Here is a 24,767-nt window from a genome sequence, read left to right on the forward strand (position 1 = left end):
CAATTGACATATTCTGTGTACTGTACTACAATCTATACAATGTCAAGAGCTCTGGAGGAAAGCCTCCAAGACATTGGGTGAAACCCTCATGGAGGATTTAAGGGAAGACATAGTTAGTTAGGTCTCCCATGTGATGAGAAGGTACAAATGGATCATGATGTGCACCCTTAGAGGAAGTACCTGTATCAGCGAGATCACACATTCATGGATATATCAAGGAAGTATAGCTATTTATTAGTTAATATGTTCATTTTAAAATAATTTACTAAATGCCTTTTCAACAAACAACTGAACCTTTAAACTACTTTTTACACAAGTGACAATGTCTTTCCACTTGCCAGTTGTCCTTCTTGTTCAATAGTATCAACCACTTATTACAGAAATCTGAGAGTTAAGGAGCAAGGTTATTATCCCCCAAGGGGGGAGGGTGAGAAGAAACATAAGCATTTTTATTTCCTCCAATTTTTTCCAGGGCTGGAATGATGCTTAAAAATATTCTTAATTGGCTCATATTAATTTTGGACCTGATCATTGCTTAGGATGATTTAAAAAACTTAAAAAAACATACAAGAATGAGTTAATAATAACTAAGGTGAATTTAATAATCTGTTTTTTTTCCCCCGGGGAACTTCAACAAAAATATTACCACTTTATATTACAAGAAAACTCAGTACTCTGATTATTTAGACACCAGAAAGAGTATATTGTAACAGTGGATGTATTTTAGGTAAATAATTTCTTTGAAAAATTGCAATTCACCATCGTTGACAGTCATTTGCAATGACTATTATCATTTCCCTTATAACTTTCAGAGTATCTTCTTTTAAATTGTAACAACACTTGGAGAGGATGAGCTGTGACCTGCCATATTGTTGTTGGGAGTACCTCTATTTTCAAGATCATATACATTAGCATAATGGGTCCTGTCTTTGCTACTCCTATCTTGTCATATCATTGGCACCCTCCAATACAGGGGTGGCCTTGAGGGGGAAAAAAACAAACTACTGATTTTGATACTTGGTTTAAAATGTGGCAAATGAGTGACTTAAAAAAATAAATTTTACATATCAGACATCTGCAAACATGGATAATAAGGGGTTTACTACAATTTGTCTTTGAATAAAGCATTTATTCATGATACTGTGACATTTTTGTTGCCCAAAGGGTCACTAAGTGAAGGGTTTAAATAATTTTAAGGCAAGATTCTCCTTATCTGTATTTTAACCCATTCAACTAAGTGCACTGCTCATATTCATTTTATACATTTCTTTAAATTAAGGCAAACAGAGAAGTTTTCAATTAAGGAATAAATAGTTCTTCAGTAGAGGACTAAATTTGACTATCTTATACAAAGAATTCACAAAAAGGGGAAAAGTAATTTAATAAAGCATAAACATTTTAAATGAGATGACAACTACATGGAGGAGGGCATTTTGTGATTTCAACAGTTTAAAAAGCAAAGCAATTCTCTGTAAAAGTAAGAAAAAAGAAACTCATGTAATGGACACTTTTTTAATATATGCACCATTTGTCCAGTCTCACAAAAGGCCTCAAAATTTGATATCTGAAGGTTAGGATGGACAACTGAGATGTTAAAAAACAAAGTGTCTTCCTTGCAAACATTAGGCAGTACAAAAATAGTTTTAGCACCCAGACATGCTAAAGGTAAGGAGCTGGGATTAGTTATATCTGAACCTTCTAGAACAGTGGTATCAAATTCAAATAAAAAAGGGTCCACTAAACTTACTATATAAGGATTTTTGCAGGCTGCAGTCAGAAAACCACATATTAACATTATTTATGTTCTACTGTATTTTTATTTTATTAAATATGTCCCAATTACATTTTAATCTGGTTTGGGAAAGTGTCTGACACCTCTGCTCTAGAGCAACTAGAACTGGTGATGCCAGATGGCACATAAAGAATTGGATTCATCTCTGGGGCTTTTTGGTACATCTCCATGTCCTACGGGAAACAGCTCATTATTCCGTGCATGCAAACACAGAAGTAGATATTCAAGGTATACAGAGACGCAGATTAAACATCAATTTTATTGGTCTTCCCAGTTATTCTGTATTAGTGTCAAGTACTAGTTTAGAAAAATTGGTATCATTACAATTTGCATAACCACTTACTGAGCTGAATATTTATTCTTTTGTCAGTGGTATGTTTTACTTATCTCAAGTGTATTTTAAGAAAAATTTTTTCAAATTGACAACTTTGCAGTGTGAAGGAACATCTTTTCCTTCCCAAGAACTCCCTTATGGAGGAAGCTATGAAGCTTTTCCTCTTCTCACATACCTTCAGTATTTATGTTCAGTTACAGTAAACCAAATGCTTTTTCTACAACTAAATTGATTTTGAAAGACCTCCTGAAAGATGACTTTTCTTTAATGCTTCAGGGACTTCTAAAGAATATCTTTGGAATATAGAATATATCTTTAAAGTTTAAAATTGAGGCGTCATTTAAAAGAAAGCAAACAATGAAAAAAAATAACCTAATTGGTTTAAGTTGGTCTAACATGGCTGCACTCATCAACTGATCAATGAAAATATCCTCTAATTTAATGTTACTATAGTTAGATTCTAAAATCCCAGCTACTGAAAATCTACTACTGGAGAAATGACACAAGTGTTGATTTGGAAGGGAGTAGCTCACCGTGAGCATACTGACCAAATGCTAAAAAAGCAGACTCTCTCATTCAATAATCATTTGAGGCTGAACGCTATAGAAAGTTCCAGAATATGGAAACTTTCCATCCTTAGGGAAGCAACGTTATCAGAGGCAAGTAAACCATCCACTGTTCCCTATATTTCCTTGGTATACAAAATCAAGGAAGTTGAAATAAAATTAACTAGTTTTGTCATAGGAAAATCTGGATGAAGAGATGAGAATTATCAGTATGCTTTAAAAATCCTGAGTCAAACATAAAAATACTAGCACACCTTATCTTTTGTTAACTAATAAATAGAAGTTTAAACAAGAGAATGCAATGAATTATTTAAATCTGAATGCAGAGAATAAATACTTTATTAACTGATTACAGTTTAAAAGACTGATCATTAAAACCATCACGGTAATGTGGAAAACATATAGGGCAGTATTAAGGCTGGGCCATAGAGAAACAAATATTGAAACTGTTTTTCTTTTCATTTGGATAACCTCTGCATTTTTCTTTGTTACATATTTAGGCAGTGGGCTGTCATCTTCTGCTAGTTAATTAAATCAAACTTGGTCAACATGTCTCTAGGCCATCCACTTGGGAGAGGACACTGCCCCACAACTTTCAATAGATCTAGTGGCCCAGATGTGATCCAGTAGGTTGGTGAGCACATTCCACATGTGGCAGTAAACAGAATTTTAATGCATTCATGTTGGTGCACACAAGAGTGAACAAGTCATCATGTGTCTTCCAGGAAAACTAACAGGTTAATTTATTTACCATCTTAACAGCCCTCACTCTAAAACAGACAGGGATTTCCAAGTCAGTACAGTGCCTATGTTGCATATTGCTTACCACCCATCCCCAAACCCTCCCATTAAAAAAAAACAACCCCAAATGGTGTTTAGAATAAGATCAAATGGACAAATTGCAATTTTAGAAATTCTTTTGAGTGTTCAAAATCTCAAAATTACTTCCTTATGCAAAGTGGCAATGCAAACAGCAGTCCGACATAGTGTAGTTTAATTTTCCATTTGTACAGTTCCCTTTTTGTAAGATTGGGCAACAAAAAAAGACATCAATTTTATCCTTCTGAAAAAAATGTTTCAGCTCCCTAATTCCACTTCTGAAGGAAAAGGCAGAGGCAAGTTTACATTATCTCAGAAAACTGAATAAATGGCTTTATTTGGTATCTTCAAGATGCTTCACCTTCTGTAGGGGACGTTGGTGTTGTAGGAGAAACCATATCAGGTTTTCGTGAAATTCTATCCAATTCTGCCTGAACATCTGTCAAGACAGGTTTCTGGCCTACAGAAAAATGAAAAATAAAACGGTGAGTTCACAAGAAAAAGTACTTCATTTACATTAATGCTCTTAATAAAAATCTAATCATAAAATAAACTGAAAATTATGTCTTACACAATAAATTATGGCAAGTACTCAGTTAAAAAAGGTTCTACCTACCAAAGGAATATCAAACTTGAAACTGCCTACATGGAAGCAATTCCTATAACAACACTCAAATTTTCAAGGTTCATTATTTCAGATGACTTATCAGTAGCAACTACAATTGAATATAGCAGTATCCCAAAGTTATATTACTAATTTCTAAACAATACCAAATAATCTATGAACAGATCATCTACATTGGGGATTCATCATACAAAATGTGAAGCCTTTGTTTGTTACCTAAGGGTCATCCAAATTGGCTCTTTGTAGAGTGGCAAAGAACAAACCTGTTAAAAACTGGCTGATGGCTCTGCTGAAGCTAAAGATAATGAGCCCATCTTCTCCCTTTCACCCCCCAATCAATCCTTCAACAATTTGTGATTTTATCAGTGTTTCAGATTTCATCCAGCAACCCTTCTACAAATGAGTAGACCAATCTTAGAGTTACCTGAGGGTCACACAGCTAGTGAGTGGCAAAGGCCAAATTTAACATCTGGTGTCCCTGAGTTCACATTATTCCCCAACTGTGCAGTTTCTCCCTGGGATCTATCCTCAATGTACAAAAATCTAAAGATCAAAAACTGAAGTGTTTTACAAAAATGTTTCCAGTCTCCTTTCCAAATGCTCAAAGAATGTTACCGTCTCCATTTACAACCTAATCATTAAGTACCATGAGAAGTGGTGCTGCTTCTGTGAAGTGGGATAACCCTGACCTCTGTAATGAAAAATGTGTTTAGTACCAGTGGCTAGATGGCGGGAGGACACTACTTAAAGGCATTCACTGACCACTATTTGGGGGCTTGGTCTCTATTCCAATTATTTTTACATTTAACCACGAGTTATTAAGGTTTTGCACTGGGCATCTAAGATAGAAAGGCAACAGTTCCTACCCTCAAAAAACGTACCTTGTAGTGGGAGATTAAACATGTAAATGCTGTTATTTAGTCACTCAGTCATGCCCAACTCTTCATGACCCCCTGGACTATAGCATGCCAGGCCCTTCTATCCTCCACTGTCTCTCAAAATCCATCCAAGCTCATGTTTGTTTCTTCCAGGACACTATCTATCCATCTCATCTTCTGCTATCTCTTTCTCTTTTTGCTTTCAATCTTTCTCAACAGCAGGGTCTTTTCTAATGAGTTTTAATTATGGGGCCAAAAGTCTTCTCCAGCACCACAATTTGAAAGTGTCAATTCTGTGGTACTCAACTTTTCTTACAGTTCAACTCTCAGTCATATACCACCACTAGAAAAAAACGATAGCTTTGACTATACAGACCTTTGTCAGCAAGGTGACGTCTCTGCCTAATACTATGTTGTCCAGATTTTCCACAGCTTTCCTTCCAAGAAGCAAGTGTCTTAATTTCATGGTGCAGTTGCTGTCTGCAGTGCCCAAGAATGCAAAATCTGACAATGCTTCCATTTCTTCTCCTTCTATTTGCCCAGAAGTGATGGAACCAATTGCAAAGATCTTAGTTTTTATTTTTTTGTTGCTTTTTTTTTTTGTTAAGCTTCAAGCCAGCTTTTATACTCTCCTCTTTCACGCCACATCTAGAGACTTCTTTTTTTCTTTAATTTTCTTTCTTTCTTTATTTTTAGCATGTGTTTTTAAAACTTTGTGTTCCAAATTTTCTCCCTTCCTCCCTCCCCACCCACCCTCATTGAAAAGGCATGCACCTCAGTACAGGTTATAGATGTGCAGTCATGCAAAACACTTCCACAGTAGTCCTGTTGTGAAAAACTAAGTACATTTCCTTTCATCCTATCCTATCCCCCATTTGTTCTAGTCTCTCTTTTGACTCTGTCCCTCCTCAGAAGTGTTTGCTTTGGATTATCCCCTCCCCCAATCTGCCTACCCTCTCTTGTTCCCTTCCCCCTCATTTTCCTGTAGGGTAAGATAGATTTCCATACCCAATTGAGTGTGTATGTTATTCTCTCCTTAAGCCAAATCCTATGAAAATAAGATTCACTCATTCCCTCTCACCTTCCCTCATGTCCCCTCCACTGTAAAAGCCTTTTCATGTCCGTTTCATGTGAGATATTTTACCTCATTCTACTTCTCCCTTTCTCCTTCTCCCACTATAATCCTCTCTCACCTCTTAATTTTATTTTCCAGATATCACCCTTCATCTTCAGCTCAACCTGTGCCCTCTATCTATCCAGCTATACAGACATATAATTTTTGTCCCTCCCACTACTCTAATACTGACAAAGAACTCATGAGTTACAAATATCATCTTTCCATGCAGGAATGTAAACAGTTCAACCTTAATAAGTCTCTTATGATTTCTCTTTCCTGTTTTACCTCTTACATGTTTCACTTGAGACAGAGCTCACCAAAAACAGGCATCCTCTGCTTTTTTTTTTCTTGCTTTTTGGTGAGGCAATTGGGGTTAAGTGACTTGCCCAGGGTCACAGAGCTAGTAAGTTTCAAGTGCCTGAGGCTAGATTTGAACTCCTGACTCCAAGGCCGGAGCTCTATCAACTGTGTAACCTAGCTGCCCCTAGAATCTTAAACATAACCTTGCTGGTGTGTGAAATGAGCACAACTGCTCAGCAATTTGAACATTCCTTGGCATTGCCCTTCTTTAGAATTGGGATGTAAACTGATCTTTTACAATCCAATGGCCACTGTGTTGAGTTTTCCAAATTTGCTGACATATTTAATACAGCACTTTAATAGCATCACCTTTGAGGATTTTAAATAGTTCAGCTGGAATTCCATCACCTCCATTAGCCTCATTGTTAGCAATGCTTCCTAAGTCTCATTTGAATTCATTCTCCAGAGTGTCTGGCTCTAGACCAGCAACCACACCATGCTGGTCATCAGTGATGTTAAGATCTTTCTTGTACAGTTCTTCTTTGTATTCTTGCCACCTCTTTTTCATTTCTTCTACTTCTGTTAAGTCCTACTATTTTTGTCTTTCATCAAGGCCATTTTGGCATGAAACATTCCCTTGATATCTCTAATTATCTTGAAGACATCTCCTTTTTTCCATTCCATTGTTTTCTTCTATTTCTTTATATTGCTCATTTAAGAAAATCTTCTTCTCTCCTTGCTATTCTCTGGAATTCTGCATTCAGTTGGGTATCTCTTTCCCTTCCCCTTTTTCCTCAGTTATTTGTAAAGCCTCATCAGACAGCCATTTTGCTTTCCTGCTCTTCTTTTTCTCTGGGGCGTTTTTGTTGTTGTCTCTCGTACAATACGGCATAGTTTCACAGGAACTCTGTGCACCAGATTTAATCCCTCCAACCAATTCATCACTTCCATGTCATATTCATATGGGACGTGATTTAGGTTTTACCTATATGGGCTGATGGTTTTCCCTACTTTTTTCAATTTAAGTCTGAATTTTGCTCATGATCTGAGCCACAGACAGCTCCAGGTCTTGTTAACTGACTATACAGAGTTTTTCCACCTTTGGCTACAAAGCATATAATCAGTCTGATGGTGATATGGATCATCTGGTGATGTCTATGTGTAGAGTCGCCTTTTGGGTTGTTGAAAAAGTGTTTGTAATGACCAGTGAGTCATCTTTTTTTGATATGATTTCTAGTGATGATGTAGGTCTTCATGGAACTGACCAATTTTAGCGTCTTTGACATCAGTGGTTGGAGCATAGGCTTGTATTAGTGTATAATACTTGTATTACTGTTGAATGGTTTCCCCTGGATTTGAACAGACATTGTTTGGTCATTCTTGAGATGATACCCCAGTACTGTTTTTCTCACCCTTTTATCAATTAGGAGGGACACTCCATTTCTTCGAAGGGATTCTTGCCTACAGTAGTATATGTAGTGATCACCTGAACTAAACTCACCCATGCCCATCCACTTGAGTTCACAGACTCACAGACACCCAAGATGTCGATGTTCAAACTTTCCACCTCCTGTCTGACCATACCCAGCTTTCCCTGGGTCACAGATCTTACATTCCAGGTTCGTATGCCACACTGATCGTTGTAGCATCAGACTTTCCTTTTGTCACCAGGCATATCCACAGTTGAGCTTCCCTTTGGCTTTGGCCTGGCTGCTTCATTCTTCCTAGAGCTACTTGTGCGCGTCCTCTGATCTTCTCCCGCGGTGTGCCGGACACCTTCAGACCGGAAGGGTTCATCTTCTGGTGTCACATCGTCTATCTTTTTTATTACTGTCCATGGGGTTTTCTGGCAAAGATATCGGAGTAGTTTTCCATTTCCTTCTCTAATGGATCACCTTTTGTCAGAACTCTCCACTATGACCTGTCTCTATAAGATAACACTGCACAGCATAGCTCATAATTTTACTGAGCTATGCAAGTCCCTCTGCCACAATAAGGCAGGATATGTAAATACAAATATTTACAATTTTAGGAACTACCAGCAGAAGCATTTCAAAAGCTGCTGATTCATGCAAAACGGTTTTTAACAAGGTCAGCTACTAGTTAGTACATTTATGAAACAACCTCTAGGATGCATAGATAAAATGATACACAACTAGCAAACACTACTAAACAAACAATGTTATAGTTCAAAAAGACAAACTGAACAACTACTCAAAATCCAGGCCTACTTTTTAGTCATGTAAACAAAAATGTTTATTTCTAGAACCTAAGAGTAGGCACACTCTAAGGACTACAACTCATGTAACACACACAGTTCATTCCATCATTTTCAATATTTCACCCCAATCCTTACCTTACCTCATCCTGAAACTGTAAAAGTGATAAGCAACAGAAATATGTATAAGAAATGAGCATTTTCTAAATCCCCACGCCTCTATTTCCACAAGCTGTTTAAGTTCCAATGAACCTGGAGGAGAGTGGGGTTCTAGATGACAAAGGCACTATGCTGACTTAACTTTGCTAATCTGAGGCTAAAGACCCCTCAGGCCTCGGGTAAGGCACGCTGGAGGACCACAGGGCTTTTTGTCTGGATTGCTGAGCCTCCTCATTGGCACCTCAGCCTCATCTGCTCTTGTTAGTGTTCTCTGGCCAGGGAATGGCCTAAAGGGCCCTGGACCTCTCAGGCAGAGGACTGTTTCCGGAATTAACCCCAAGTCACACTATTTTCTGGAGCTAATGAGGGAGAGTGCCAGGAAATGGTTTGTTGGTTCATTTAACCCTCTGCTCTGTTCCAGAATGACCCAAGTTCCCTCTGGAGTGTCATTCATCAGAAAATACCACCAGGGAGCAGCATATTCTTTTTTACCAAAAGATTTCTATAGTCTTTCAAACGATACATTTTATTTTGCCTTGTATCAATTACTTTCTATCCCACTCTTTTCCAGGTTAAAGAAAAGCTTTCCACATAGGGCTTATTTTCCAATATAATCATGAAATCAATCTTTGTGGAACTCTTCCAGTTGCTTCATGCAATCTCCAATTGCAGTGCTTCAGAATGGCTGGGGTCCAGGGGGTATGGAATTGGCCCAGGGCCTGAGGACCAACGATGAGAAGTTCTTTGGTTTCCAAAGCAAATATCTGCTAGGTCCTTGGGAAGGTCAAATGAGACCTCACCCCCACCCCCCACATAAAGTTTACTACCTCTGCAATATCACAAGTATGGAATTCTTTACAAGTCAGGAGTCTTAGATTTTGGTCCTAGCTGTCTCATTAAATCATAACCTCACTGTGCCTCAGCTTCTCACCTATAAAAAGTTTAAAATATGGGTTTTGTGGAAAAAAATCCACAAAAATGAAAAGTCAATTATTTACTAGAGTCCACCATACCTGACTTTTTTGCCGATGGTGGTAAAGTGCTGCCTCCGCCGCCACCCCCGCCCCCTCCGGGGCTGCTGCTACCGACACCAGGGCCCCCGGGTGAGCCTGTTTTTTTACTCAGCAAACTATTGAAGAAATTAGCGAGGACACCTTCACTTGTAGCTCCGGCTGCATGAAAATAAATGTTTTTATTAATAAAACGTCTTCATCCCTCCCTAAATGGGAAATGCTATTAGATAAACTCAGTCTAACTAAAAAGATTCATGTATGAAGGGCCTTCTCTGGACTGAGTATTGCACATCTCAGGGGGAGAAACAATTTAGATGTTGTCAATTCCTTGCCTTTCGGGGCTTAGAGTCTGGAAGGGCATTGACACAGGTCAGACTACTTCAGTTGAGTTTTGAGTTCCGATTTTGAGAATCTGAGCACATTAACTCTTATCTCAGGTTAGTCCTATGTAAATAATGTCTACTGTAGCAACAGTGTAATAAACGATCAATGAAAGCAGTATGATGCATGTGCTAAAAGGGGGCCCAAAACTTCTCAAACTTATTCTCTTAGAAAAAGATACCTTTCATATTTGGATCAATTTTTTTTGACCCAGCAGGGATGGGTGACACGCTGGCCACATTGGATGACACTGATCTATTAGGTGTTCGAGGGGAGCCGCCAGGAACTCGTGGAGAGGAATCCTGTGCCAAGACAGTAACAGGAGGATCTGTGAAGTTTGCCAACAACTACGGAAGCTTCCAGTACCAAAGAGATTGTTTTGTACAAAACTGCCCTGGCCCTACTGCACCCCCCTCCCCCCACTCCATTGACACATCTGACTCTGAGCTACCCATGAACAACTCTGCCCTGGGGAGAACACACTGCAGGCTATCTGGAGCACAGACCCCTCCACGACACAATGACCCTTTTAATTGTGCATAAAAGTAACAAGGACATAGAGAAGAAAGGCAATGGTCATCTTCAAAAAATAAAAGATACCACACCTTAGTGAAGGGGAAAAAAATTCCATCCAAATTAGTGAAAAGACTGACACAGAGACAGGATCCTAGAATCACAGATCTGGACTTGACCCAAGGTCACAGAGATGGTAAGCATCAATACCCATAAGACCTTGGGCAAGTCACTTAGCCTTCTGGGCCTCAGTTTCCTCATCTAGGTCCCGGACTAGATGGTGTCTGAGGCTTTTTTCAGCTCTAAATCTTTGATCCTATGAGACTTATTTACATCTTCAAATATATACAATCTCACAAGCAAGACTAATGTAAATGGATGCCTCAAGAAGCAAGAAAATTTGTTCTATTAGAATAAATATTTTCTTCTATTATCCTGTTTAATTTGATTAACAATTTTTTTCAAAGTTTCATACATACTTTTTTTCAAAGTTTAACATATAAACTTTAGCCCAGCCCAAATTCATTTAATGAAGTTTTATTTTTAGTAAACTTTCTTTGGTTGGAAACTTGCTACAGAGGGATCTGGTTTTTAATCCCTCGTCTATCAAAAGTAGAAGACGACAAGCCCTAAAAAGAAAAGCTACGGGGTGACTGGGTTTTCAGTGCAAAGTACTACCTCATCCCATTTTATAACTACTAACAGTAGTTACAGTTTGAGGTGAGGCTCCTCACCTCAAAGGTGAATCTAAACCAGGCAATCAATATTTTTAAGCACATACTGGGGGTAGCCCTGTGCTGGTGCTAAGGCAAATACCAAGTGGCCCCCAGTCTCAAGAAACTTACAATTTAGTAGAGGACAGGACACTAACAAAGCACAATATTAATTATAAAACAAAGGGCAAAGTGAGGCTGGAGGGGAAAATTCTCTTTCACTATCATTTCCTCCCAGCCCTAGGCCATGAAGCCCCCCTGACCTCAGCTCTGAGGAGTTCTGAATGATGGGGAGGAAGATATTCTCTCACACTGTATGGGTAGTGGAGTTATTGTTTCCAGGCTGCAGCTCCCATGCAAATGCTGCTACACATGAATGTTGGGGTGCTACAGCACCTTTAGTACAATACATGGATGTACTTGGATTTTTTATTTAGAATAGGGAGCCCTGGGAGAACACTCCCTCCACCTATACAAGTCTGCATCTTCTCTACAAGATATGGTTTTAGGGAGTTACCTGGGCTACTAAGAAGTTAAGTGACCTGTCTGGGGTCCCACAATATCTATCAGGGGCCAGATTTAACCAGGGCTTCCTAATTCTCCATCCACTAGGTTACATTCCCTTTTTGCATGTATTATGGATTATATATGTGTTTCTCTGGGCCAGCCTGGAAACCTAACCACTACTGTTTCTACATGAAAACAAATTCTAAACAGCCAGTTTAAATGATGTTTGGACTGTTTGAGGACTGCCTTTAAAGACTTTCAAAATTTAAATTGTTTCTTGAAATGGAGTAAAAGCTATGTTTAAAACAACAAAAAAGACCAAGTTTTCAGCTCTGTCTTTACTACTAGATAAGACAACTATATCACTCACACACACACACACACACACACACACACACACACACACACTCTCTCTCTCTCTCTCTCTCTCAGGAAAAAAATGCCAAAGTAATATACACTCCTGCATTTTCTTAATTTTGTAATACTAACCACTGGCCTTCCAGCAGCTGTTGGTGGTTGCTTTGCTAACTGGGACTGAAAAATAAAAACAACTTAGTTTAGGCATGTATAATTAAAGGCAAGATTTTTGCTTCAATTTTTCAAATATTGTTAGAGAACGAGTTTATATATTAAATTCTAAATCTGTTTTCAAATGAAATGTACTGACCTGTTGCTTCATAAGAAATACTTGGTCATCTTCTGCTACAATTTCCTTCTCATGAACAACCTGAAGCAAGAAATGTTTGAGTTCAACACATTATGGTATTGATATGTTACTCTAAAGATATGGAAAAATCAGAAATTGTACTAGAATATGGATGTTATCTCTCCCAAAGTCAATCTTATTCTTTGCACTGAATAGATGTTGACATAGATTCAACCTTCCCATCTGGTTGCCTCATTTTGGGGGAGTCAGACCGGGGATCTGATAAGATAGGAAACATTGACAAGATAAACATCTGATAAGATAGGATTTGGATATAGCTCCAAAGATCTTAACTTCAGTCTAAAGGAGATGTCTCAAGAGTTGGCTGCTAAAGTGACAAGCAGAAGAAACCAGCAAAAACTGTCTGGGAAACTGCAGGCTCCATATTATAAGAAAGGAGGCACTCCTATCTAAGGTCTCCCAGCACACAGGTTCTTTCCAGGAGCCCAACACCTGGAGGTCTCTTCTTTACTAGGTACTGCATAGATCTGCAAACACTTGCATTGTGCTTTGTGAGTGATTTTAAGTAGGTATATCAAACGTGGCCCATTAACCTCAAGTGTTGCAGGAGGAACACAATTAAAATGTAATGGGGAAATATTTAACATACATAAATATGTAACACATACAGCGTTATTATGTGGTTTTCTGAGTCAATATGCAGCCTGCAGGTATCGTTATACACGGTTTAGTGGTCCCTATTTCTATTTGAGTTTGACACAACTGATATTAAGTAATTTTCATTTATCATGTATGCTACTTATTGTATATGGACCTAGATAATTCTTTCTCCCTGGAAAATAACCTTTATTTACTTTTCTTATATTCTCCCCCATTTCCCAAAACATTTACTATATTAGGTGGGAGTTTAATAAATGTTTGCTAGTTGGTCCAAGACACATTCAGGTGTCTGATGTATAAAACATCATCATTATTTTTTTTTTAAGACAATTGGGGTTAAGTGACTTGCCCAGGGTCACACAGCTAGTAAGTGTCAAGTGTTTGGTCTGAGGCCGGATTTCAACTCAGATCCTCCTGACTTCAGGGCCAGTGCTCTATCTGCTGCACCACCTAGCCGCCCCCAACATTATTATTTTAAAAACTTTTCCAGACCCTATGCTAGGAGTTAGGGCTAAAGAACTACAAAACAAACAAACAAATAGAAAGAAACAAACAAACATAAAACAAAAAGAAAGCCAAAACCAAAAAATTACACAGAAATAGTCTTTGCTTTCAAAGTATTTACATTCTACTGGGGGGAACTCAGATCCTCCTAGTCACAGCCAGCTCATCATTGCCCCATTCCCAGGCATTAAAGCAGACTGGGTACAATCACTTAGGCTTTTGCCTAAGTTGGGTTTCCTAAGTTTTCGTTTGCTTAATTGTGTTTTAAAGAACTACAGAATCCCAGAGCTACAAGGACCAGGAAAAGGTCATCTGGTTTGAATCCATGATGGCTTCAAGCCCCCTTTAATTTTTCAATTTTCTACATTTTAAGGCTGGCTCAGATAAAAGGTAGGCAGGAAGTTTCATTGTTCTGCCAGCCCCGTCACCACACAGAGCCACCTTCACCATTTATTATTGCAGAGACGCAACAAAATAGGGCATGTTCCTGTCTTCCAACCCAAAACTGGATTCTTCCCTAAAAGAATCTCGTAATCTACTGAAGTGATGATTAGGCCAGCAGGCCTACCTATGCTCAATAAACCCTTACTTAACCCTCCAGTAAAGAAATTTCAAAGATCCTAAGAACTACTTATCATAGTTATATGAATCGTTGTGGCCTGCCTAATTACTGAACTGTTTATAAGATCTGTATGGATTCAGTGAAAAAAAAAATGCTAGATTTGGAGGATCTGGGTTCAAACACTGGTGCTGCAATTTACTACTTATGTGACCCTAAGCAAATACCTTACCCTCTTCAGGGCTCACTTTCCTCATTTGTAAACTAGAAGGGATGGAGATGAGATAACTTTTAAGGTCTCTTTGAGCTCTAGATCTTTGATCTTATCCTTTAAATGCACAACTAACTTCTTAAAAGTGGGAAAGGAAAGATAGAGGATGAACGGTTCTTGGTTTCTCTGGGCAGGAAAGGATTGAGAAGCTTATAAAACCCTCAATCTCCAATGGTATGAAATAAGTACCATATGACTCTCCACTACTATAAAAATGTGAATATGTGCTTACATTTGTGAGCAAATATAGGCTAAAAGCAAAACCCCTACAAAGCTAAGTAATCTAAGAGCTCAATTTTAGCTCAATTTACCCTTGTTATAATTACAATTAGTCATCAGAGCTACAATAAATAGAAAAGGTCCTTCCTTACAAGCAAGCAAACTCCTGGAAGGACTACAGTCCCATTTCTTTATGTAAAACACCAACACATTCGTTTTGAGGCCGTTTCCATTAAAAACAGATAATAAAATCAAGTTACCTTTCGGACAGGTGGTTTGGTTATAATATCTTCAAAACTATCTTCTGCTTTTAACGTTTGAAAATTTTCATGTAAAATTCCTATTTTCTTATCATTATCCCATCCTGCTGGACTAGAAATAAACATTACGTAGACATCAGTTCTTAACCACTTATATAGGTATATATCCTCTTTTCCAACCCAATGCCACAAGAAGAAGGAATCTGTTATGGTTCATTGCCATGGTCCTGATTATTCAAATTTGGGTTCTTTTTAATGGCCAAGGCCTTTGTTACAGGGGACAGGATGTAAAGTGATAGGAGTTTTCTTGATAGAAGATGTCTTCATAAAATAGGATCATTATTAGTGATAATCTGGATGCAGCTCTGACCCTAGGAACCTCTTGATCTCATTCAGATACATGCCTTTAAGCATTTCAAAGCAACAAATTGATTTTTTTTCCTTGAATGGATAAACCCCTCAAACTCAATACTGATATCCTCAGTCACCTTTATAGGTATGTATTAGGAAGTGGCACCTAGGTGGCGCCAGAGTGCACAGAGCTTGGGCCTGGAGTCTGGAACACTCAGCTTCCTAGCTGTGTGATCCTGGGCAAGTTACTTCAACCTGTTAGCCTTAGTCTCCTCATCTGTAAAATTTGCTGGAGAAGGAAATGGCGAACCGCTCTAGTATCTCTGTCAAGAAAACTCCAATGGGGGTCGTGAAGAATTGGACATGACTGAAATGACTGAACAACATTAGGAACACTGGCTCACCAGACCTCTCTTACACACCTGGCAATATAAAAATATTAGAGGCAGTGTGGTGCGATAGACTGTTGTGATTCCCAGAGACTGCTGCGGGGACCCCAGCTGGCCAGCTCACTTCCCTTCTCTGGGATCTAAGCAACTGTCTCAGACTCAAAGTGGCAGAGAAAGTGTTGACCAATTTTGGTAGAGGGAGTTTACTTACCCAGGAGGCCTCAATATCAAATGAAATCACAAGGCCAGTCCCTATCTTTAATACAAATAACATTCACATGTGTTACATGTAAATAAGCTGAAATTCTTTGATGTTGTGGTATAATTAATTAGATGGCTGGAAAACAACTAAAAGGCAAGAGACAAACTACCCGTGCAGCTCGAGGGAAAGGAAATTCTCTTCTTGAACAACCGATTTTTTTTTTTTAATACATAGCAAAAAAATCCTGTTGATTCCCACCTCCCTCCAGCCCCTGCCTCTGCCCCTGCCTCTGGGTTTTTCCCACGATGGTCTTTCCAAACAACTCACTATCAATATCATCACCTCTGAAAGAAAAAATATCAGAGAGTACCTTCAACCTATGAGATACTTACATAAATACTGCATCTTTTTCCACAACAACAGCAGGGATCTTAAAAGGGAATCCGTATAATTTCTGAACAATGTACTTATATACTAAATCTATATTTTTATTTTCCTTTACTGAAGTGTAAATAAGTGCTGCACCATCTAAATCAATGTGTTAAAGAAATTTCTGAGCAGACTGTAAAATTACCAGACACGTGTTAGGCACAATACCTGGAATGTTAGCACCCATAATTATTGGCTTCCACAGTAGTGATGCTGGTTTTTTACTAATTGTTTCTCTTTCTCTTTTTTTAAATAAAACTACTTAAGTATAAACTAAATAACATATGAAACAGATGCATCAAGTAAACTACTTAGAATGCTTTATTTCTTCTCAAACCCCAAAGCAACAGTAAAATTGGTAGAAACAACAACATTACTAGACCAAAAACGACAGGAAGATACACATTTCTTTATCTACAAAAATCTAGGGGGTTGAGAGGGAGTGATGGGAGGAAGCTAGGAAGCACTGTTTTCTTCACCATTAAGAAAAATCTTCCCACGCTGTCCTCATTCACTTTCAAATTTCATACACCTTACCTTCCAGCACTTTAATGTGATTTGGATACTTGCAAATTAATTAGCAATCAGGTGAGGTGAACTGGGAAGCAAGACTGATTCTTCTACAGCTGCCATTCCATATTTGTCTTTCTCAGGTATAGTATATGTAGTTGTAGGTTGGGTTTTTTGGGGGGGAAGGGGGCAGGAAGAACATTTAATCTTAAATTGTCGGGTGTACAGATAACTTTCAGAGGACAGAAGATCTTATAGAACACCAGCCTCACCTTTCCAATTCACCACTGCTGATATACACAAAAAAAGTGTCTGTTAGTGAGCCAGTGTCCTTTAATCAATTCCATTTTCAAGAATCTAATCCATGGCATTTTTTGCTACAGGGATGGGAGGCAAATTGATAGTTACAAGGGATGGCATGGGATAGAAAACAGGAAAAGGGAATACTATCAGCATAATGCTTTGACCTAGAATTTCAGTGACCTCCTCCTTCCCCAGCTCTACTTTCTTCACTCTTCTTCAGGATTCATTTTCCTTGGGCTCCAAGCTGATAGCTCGAGGGATCCAATCATACAGAGGGAGCCATGCCAAGGGTTCCGAGCTACAACTGGAGAATTTCTAGCAAATGAATCACAAAAAGCAGACATTACTCTGCTCGAGATTCTCCTTTCACTTCCTCTGGTCACCGGCTCATCTAGCTCATTCATCCTGAACAAGTCATAGAGTTTTAGAATATAAATTCATTCTGCTGCTTCTTTAATTAGATTTTTTTCAATACAACACCTAACTTGCTAAAGGGACTTTCTTTAATAGGTAATTATTTGCATTTTTCTACAAACAGTACTCCATGCACACCAGTGTAAGGACAGTCTGCTTCAGTTAGTGCTTAGCTTCAGACTCTAAAGCATAACTAGTGACACAAAGCCAAGCCTTCAATAAGGGCACTGGATTCAGAATTCATATCGTTACCAGTGATAAAGCACAGACCGCTGAGGTCATCAGGATAAAAGGAACTGACTTTGGTTGGCATCCCTCATTTGGCACTTACTATAAGCTACATTTTAATATGCATGTTTTATACCCCAAGTAGACTATAAATACCGTGAAGCCAATGCTTTCAACTTCAAGCAATACATGTCTTTAATCAGTACAAAATTCACTAGCTGAAATATCCTCTCTTTCAGAGAACCAATGAGCAGGAATGTAGCAAAAAAAAACCCAGCAAGGCAGGGAGAAATAAAAGTCATGGATGATCTATTGATCAGAAAATTAGACCCTAAATGAGACTATTAAATGGGGTTCTTTCCCCTCAAAGTTTAGAACGCTGGGAAATTCAATCAACTTACTTCCTTTCCCTCTATAATGAAAATATGGATATTACTGTACATATACAATCATTATGCAATCCCAGATTTTAAAAGGATACACTGTAAACAAAACTTCCGGATATGTGATTGAATAAAGTCAAAGTGTTCATCTCTGTAATCATGCTCTTTTTCCAACACACTAATGGCATCACACTGTTGAGTTAAAATAATTACAAAATTGCTGAAAAGATGGTATTAAATAACAATATAAGAACAGTAAATGAAAATAATAGTAAAAAAAAAAAGATTTAGAAGATAAAAATTCACTTAAAAACAACATGTATACCTTATTTAATGAAACGTATTCCTGGAAAGGTGTCAAAATAAAGCTTGCATAAAACAAAGAATTTTAGTCATAAGATTCACCACTTTCAAAGTCTACGCTGATGAGTCATCAAGGCCTGAGCTCCTGAAGGCAAGCTCTAGTACTGAGCAGAAAAGGCTTTGTTTATGGGCCCAGAGACAGACTATAGGTCTGTTAACCAGGCTAGCTGCCTTTGGAGAGGCTTATCACCAAAAAGTTGGCCTAGAGGTAATGAAGTTTTGGTCATGGAAAGTAAAGATGGCCTAGTAAGGCATAGAGGGGTGGTAACTAATGTTGGTGGAATATAGGGACAGATGAAGTAAAAAAAAAAATTCCATTTTCCCCATGATCTTCCATTGTAGTATACAAGAAGTGCTTCCACAGTGGATAGAGCACAGGCCCTGGATTCAGGAGGACCTGAGTTCAAATCCACCCTCAGACACATAACACTTACTAGCTGTGTGACCCTGGGCAAGTCACTTAACCCCACTGCCTAACCAAAAAAAAAAAAAAAAAAAAAAGAAGCAGCAGCACTTCTACCAAAAAAAAAAAAATTCCAGAATTCTCCAAATTTTTGTTTAGGCCCGTAACATCCCGTGGCCAGGTCCTTGATGGGCACTGAAAAGCTTCATTATTTGTAAAGTGCTGGGGCTACCACCATTGTTAAAAGATGAATTTATCATGGGGAGTTGAGTGTAAGAGAATAAATAACCCTGGCAGGTATCTATATTGAATAAATGAGTATGATCCCCTGCATCTGTGATCCTACAGACAGGGACACACAGGCCATCACCTGGGGCTGGCCTGAGCCTAGCACTTCTTGTTTCTGTGCTGGGAATGACTCTCTCCCTTTATGCCTGGTAAGTGTCAGGAAAATCTGCCACCTCTAACTCATTTAGGTCGTTAGTTTACTGTGAAAATAGCCAATGCGTGTAAGGGCTTTAGAGCTACCTATTAAGAGGAAAGGGAAAGTGGAGGCTTTGGAATTAGAGGCCTTGTGTTCAAATTAAGACTCTCAACTCATTCCCTGTGTGACCCTGGTGAAGCCATTTAACCTTAGATGTCTTCAGTCTTGTACTCTGTAAAATGGAGCGGGTTGGTCTAGATGGCCTCAGATGGGCTCCAAAACTGTGGTCCTAAGTCATGACCCTCGGACCTTTACAGTCTCTTACAGCTCTCCATCTTATGGACTGATGGTCCACCTCTAAGCACCGGAGACAAATGTGGTAAAGTAAATTGTGGGGGGAAACACTTCAGAGGAAGTTTTAATCTGTTAAAGATTGTGTAAGGATTAAGACAAAGAGGATACTGAAGTATAATTGGTTAGCTAAACTATTTCTTTTCCACAAGAAATATTTAGAATCTAAAATTCACTTAAGATCCATCTAGATATAAAAGCAAAACCTCACCTTTCATGCCCTTCAAAACTGGCCAATCTCTTCATGACTTTGTTTAATTATTGACCTCAATGTTTCAGTTTTCTGCACCTTTACTCAATTAATCAAAGGTTTACCAAAGCATAGGCATGACAACTAATGGTCAAAGAGAAACAACAGGTTACTTCTGAAAATCATGGCTCTAAGAACACTGGAATGATTCTGAAGGGCTCTATTTGTTAAAAAGAAATTTATCAAGAAAAAAATAAGGCATTAAACAAAACGCCCTTTACAGCTTTTTAAAAGAAACCTGAACCATCCAAATTTTCCCATAAGTGATGGGCAAGAATTAAATGTTTAACGTTTTTATGACAGCCTATTTGTTTTAGATCACATTTAGACCGATATGCTATAAACTTTAGAGTACAGTGGGATCAATATGTTTTACTACACAATTTATACCCATTCTATTCATTTATCCATTTCTTATTCATCCTTGTAAAAGGATTACAAGAACATGATCACAATTTCAAATTATTCACAGCTCTGACTGGAACAGGCAGTGTGCTACAATGGAAACAACACTGGCCTGGAAGTCAATGAGGTCTGCCATTAGCTAGTCACTTACCATCTCTTGGCCTCCACTTTCTGATCTGTGCAGTAAGGGGGTTGGGCTAGAATGATCTCAAAGGCCTCTTCCAAATCTAAAAACCTATGAGTCTATGATTCATTTCAGGCTCGTACAGTTGGTTCATAATACTTTCCCCAATTATAACACTGATCTTATAGGAAAATGAGATCCACTGAGGACACACTTTCCAGGAATGCATCATGGTGAAAATGGGATCTGCCTAGAAATGCTTACCTATCAAGATTAACAAAAATAAAACGGGGGAAAAAGTGATGTAATTTTTTAACTGTACCTAGCAAAAATGCATTCATTAGAAAATGACTATGAGGAACTTCAAGGACAGAAAAACAATTTTTAAGTTTGATGATTTTGAAATTGTTTATCTTTCAGTACTGATAGTTCAGTATTTTGTCACCTTTCCTTGTAATGCATTTAAGAGTAGAATTTTAAAAGGTTCAAATTAAAATAAAATGATCAAGATAAAAATTAAATTTCTTAAGACCAAAGCTATTTGCAAATCACTGACTTGAAATTCTTAAGTATATTATTACTGATACACAATAAAAGTTCATAAACCTATACTGGAAGAGACATGGAAATTTCAAATACATAATTTTTCAAAAAGTAAATGTAGCTTTATTACTTCAATGCAGGATATGACAAATGAACTGAACTAAGTGTCTTTCAGAGCAAAGGTCCATCAGACTACTTTTAATCAATCATTGAGTAAGAGCAATTTGCATGTAATGAATGCTGCCAAAATACTTAAGAAATATGTCCTCTAACCTAGGTGATAGCCACCCCACACCCTGAAATTTTATTTACATCACTCCTTTATCAAATTCTTATCTCAAAATTAGTGCACAAGTAAATTTTAACCCGGTTATATCTAAATTTTCCATGAACTGTAAAAAATTGGGTTCTAAAATTTTTGAGGTTTTTAACTTTTGCTCATTTTTATTTAACAAAGATAAAAGCAGGTATAATTTTACTAGGGCAGCTAGGTGGCGCCAGAGTGCACAGAGTGCTGGGCCTGGAGTCAGGAAGACTCATCTTCTTAAATTCAAATCCTGCCTCAGACACTTATAAACTGGGTAACCCTGAGCAAGTCGTTTTACCCTGTTTGCCTCAGTTTCCTTAACTGTAAAATGAGCTGGAGAAGGAAATAGCAAACCTCTCCAGTATCTTTGCCATGAAAAATGAAGTCAGATATGACTGAAATACTGAACAACAACAAATAATTTTACTAATACTTATCCCATTCTGTGATAGGATAATGCTATTGGTTACAAAAATAAGTAATGAAGTAAATGACTTAAGTTATTTTTGAAATTACATTCTCTTTAAAAGACTAACTAGGATTAAGACTTTGAATTTTAATTTTGAATTTGAAATTTGTAAAATATTTCTCCCATTAAGCTATAATAATTGTTATGTAGGGTCAGGTTCACATCGAAAAAGCACTTCTCCCCCCGCCTCCAAAGCAAAAGAATCCTGTATCTCTCACTAGTCCTGACATGGACACCAACCTTTGTGCAAACTACGAGCACCGGGACACCTAAGTTATATGTAAGCGTGTCTGCGCCCAGCGGTAACATGACGCTATCATCTGTATCTTCCTGTAATGTACTTCTTCTCTGTGGAGATGCTGGGAAATCTTCTCCAGGCTCTACGTATTCTTGGAAATCTCTAATCACTAAAAAGCAAATAACACAATTTAGTTCATAATGGTTTCATTTTTATATTTCCTACTAAAATTGAGGCATAAGGGCACAGTATATTTATCACTTTTTTGAATTATGCCATGTAAAAGAGATGATATGAATGAATAAAGATAATATAACATTAATTCTTGGGAGGACAAGTACAACATTCAACTGGAAGGCAAGGAGAAAAGAGGTAACAGTTTTGTCTCTGTAATTACAGCAGGTAAAGGGACTGGCTCGGGGCACAGGACCTGTGATTCCATCACTATAGGAAACTCTCAGGGAAGAACTAGTCACTTCTACCAGTGTAGACTGGCACTTTCTCGACTGTGGCCTGGGGCAGCTAATGGTGCAGTGGACAAAGTGCCAGACTGAGAGTCTAGAGGCCCGTAGACACCTGGGCAAGGCTCTGTACTGCTCTCGGCCTCAGTTTCTTCATTTATAAAATGGAGAGAGTAGCACCTAGCTCACAGCGAGGCTGTCAGGATCAGATAAAACAATGCACAGAAAGTACTTTGCAAACCTTCAAGTGCCATATAAATACTAGCTGTTGGATCCAGATCGTCACCGTCATCACCATCACCATCACCATCACCATCATGAGTCATTGGTGAGACCTGAACCCAGTTCTTCTTGGCTTCAAAGTCTTTATTCACTATACCAGACTGTTTTTCATAATAGTAAATCTTGTGGGCAAGTCACCTAATTTATACCGTTTCTAAACTATACTTCCACAAGATAATTGAAAGGATAAACATAAAAATAAACACCAAATAATAGCACTTTCAGAGAAAGAAGCAATATTGTTTTGAATAACAACAAAATATGTATGGATTCATTTTATGATTACTGACACTAACTATACATATACATACATACACATATTTAAGCCTGTGTGTAGAAACTGGCTCTTTAAAACCAGTCAGCAAAATCTGCCAGTTATGCAGCCACTGACCCGTAAATGATTAATAGATAACATTTCTTAGAACTACATCCCATCCTAAAATAGATTCCTTGCTTATGAAGGGCACAATGGACGGAGAATCTGAAGACGTGTATTCAAGTCTTGGCTTTCCCCTTTACTAGCTGGATGACGAGGAGCAAAGCCCCCTAACCGTTCTGACCCTCTTTTCTCATACTCATTGCTGTAATACCTGACTCACAAGATGAGTGAGAGGAAGGTGACTCTGTAAACAGTAAAGCTCTACAAGAATCTGAGCTGTTATTTTTTCCAAGGAAAGTAAAGACAGCTCAAGATTACAAGGTGAGGAAAACTCCAGAAGAAAGGCATATGTTCATTTGGCTAGGGAGAATACACACTTGTTTTACCTCTTCTAAAGAGTTGTTTATTCATATATTCTTAATAGGAAAGACTACAGTGAAATAACCTAAAATTAAATTCAACTTAAAAAACAGTAAGCGTACCACGATGCTGTCTTAATTAAATCTAGCTCCTAGCCGAGCTATTCCTGATTACAACATCATTTCCTACAGAAAAGGCAAATTCTGGAAATAGTTTATCATTCTAATAAGAAAAGGGGGAGGAGACGAAAAGGAAGGAGTTGACTACTCTTCTTTTTCCTCCTCTTTCTGGATTGGAATTGGGAGGGGGGAGCCAATGAGCTAAGCTGAAGAAGTTCCAGGAAACAGTTGAGGTTTTCAGTACTCCAAACTAGTTCCAAAATCTTAATCAAGTCATGTGCAGTGGGCAGCAGTGATTTTTACTGCTAAATAACCAGCTCCTCAACATGGCTGATGTGCAGATCTGTTTTGCTTTACTATACTTACTTTTGTTTATTTTTAATTTTTTTATTCGGATTTTAACAAGTACCAAAAAAAGAACATTTTTAACACAAAAAAACAAGAACAAAAATCCATGCTTCTGCAAGAGCCACGGGGAAAAACAGAAAAGGTGTGTCTTTGGTCCTGTCTCTCCTCCATCCCACAGAGGGCATGTGGCAGCACGTGGCAGCACGTCTGCCACCCAGTGGATGAAGACCACCCAGGCCTGCCTCTCTCTTCTCTCTCTCCTGCCCCAATACCCCAAGATGCAATAGAGGAGACAGTGGTGAGAATCTGAGATGTGGTCAAAATACTTCCCTTCCCTGACCTGCCCTTTGGTTTTCTCACGTGTAAAATGGACACAAGTTCTAGGTGCATTCCTCCCCAGGCTGGCATCTTATTCTGAGAAAAGCTCCATCAGATAAATGTGCGTGTTAGAGTGCAGCACAGTGTGGTGCTGTTCTGACTCAAAGTTGTTCATAATAAATGGCACAAGAGGCTTAATCTCCCAGGAAGCCTTTCCAAGTCTGACAATGACTTTCATGGGGCCCCTTAACAGTGGTAGCCCCAATGGATCTTTTAAGCAGTGGGATCAGAGGCACCTTCCCGGGCCATGCTAATGTTCCTTCCACATTCTGGGCTTCT

The 24,767-nt window shown here is 38.3% G+C and overlaps 1 protein-coding gene across 1 annotated transcript in view; it reads right to left on the minus strand.

Annotated features, from left to right (window-relative positions):
- Positions 1 to 213: 213 nt before the first annotated feature.
- LOC114050503 (cytoplasmic dynein 1 light intermediate chain 1) overlaps positions 214 to 24,767 on the minus strand; it is a 52,789-nt gene continuing 28,235 nt past the window's right edge. The window contains exons 5-13 of the mRNA XM_027872254.1: positions 22,164 to 22,330; positions 18,383 to 18,476; positions 16,410 to 16,545; positions 15,076 to 15,187; positions 12,603 to 12,662; positions 12,425 to 12,469; positions 10,384 to 10,504; positions 9,822 to 9,980; positions 214 to 3,971 (exon numbers count right to left, since the gene is read on the minus strand). Coding sequence (XP_027728055.1) covers positions 3,859 to 3,971; positions 9,822 to 9,980; positions 10,384 to 10,504; positions 12,425 to 12,469; positions 12,603 to 12,662; positions 15,076 to 15,187; positions 16,410 to 16,545; positions 18,383 to 18,476; positions 22,164 to 22,330 — 1,007 coding nt within the window. The 3' untranslated portion in view covers positions 214 to 3,858. The remainder of the gene's footprint in view (positions 3,972 to 9,821; positions 9,981 to 10,383; positions 10,505 to 12,424; positions 12,470 to 12,602; positions 12,663 to 15,075; positions 15,188 to 16,409; positions 16,546 to 18,382; positions 18,477 to 22,163; positions 22,331 to 24,767) is intronic.

Source organism: Vombatus ursinus, unplaced genomic scaffold (genome assembly GCF_900497805.2).
Source record: "Vombatus ursinus unplaced genomic scaffold, bare-nosed wombat genome assembly UNPS02014799.1, whole genome shotgun sequence".
Lineage (NCBI taxonomy): Eukaryota > Metazoa > Chordata > Mammalia > Diprotodontia > Vombatidae > Vombatus > Vombatus ursinus.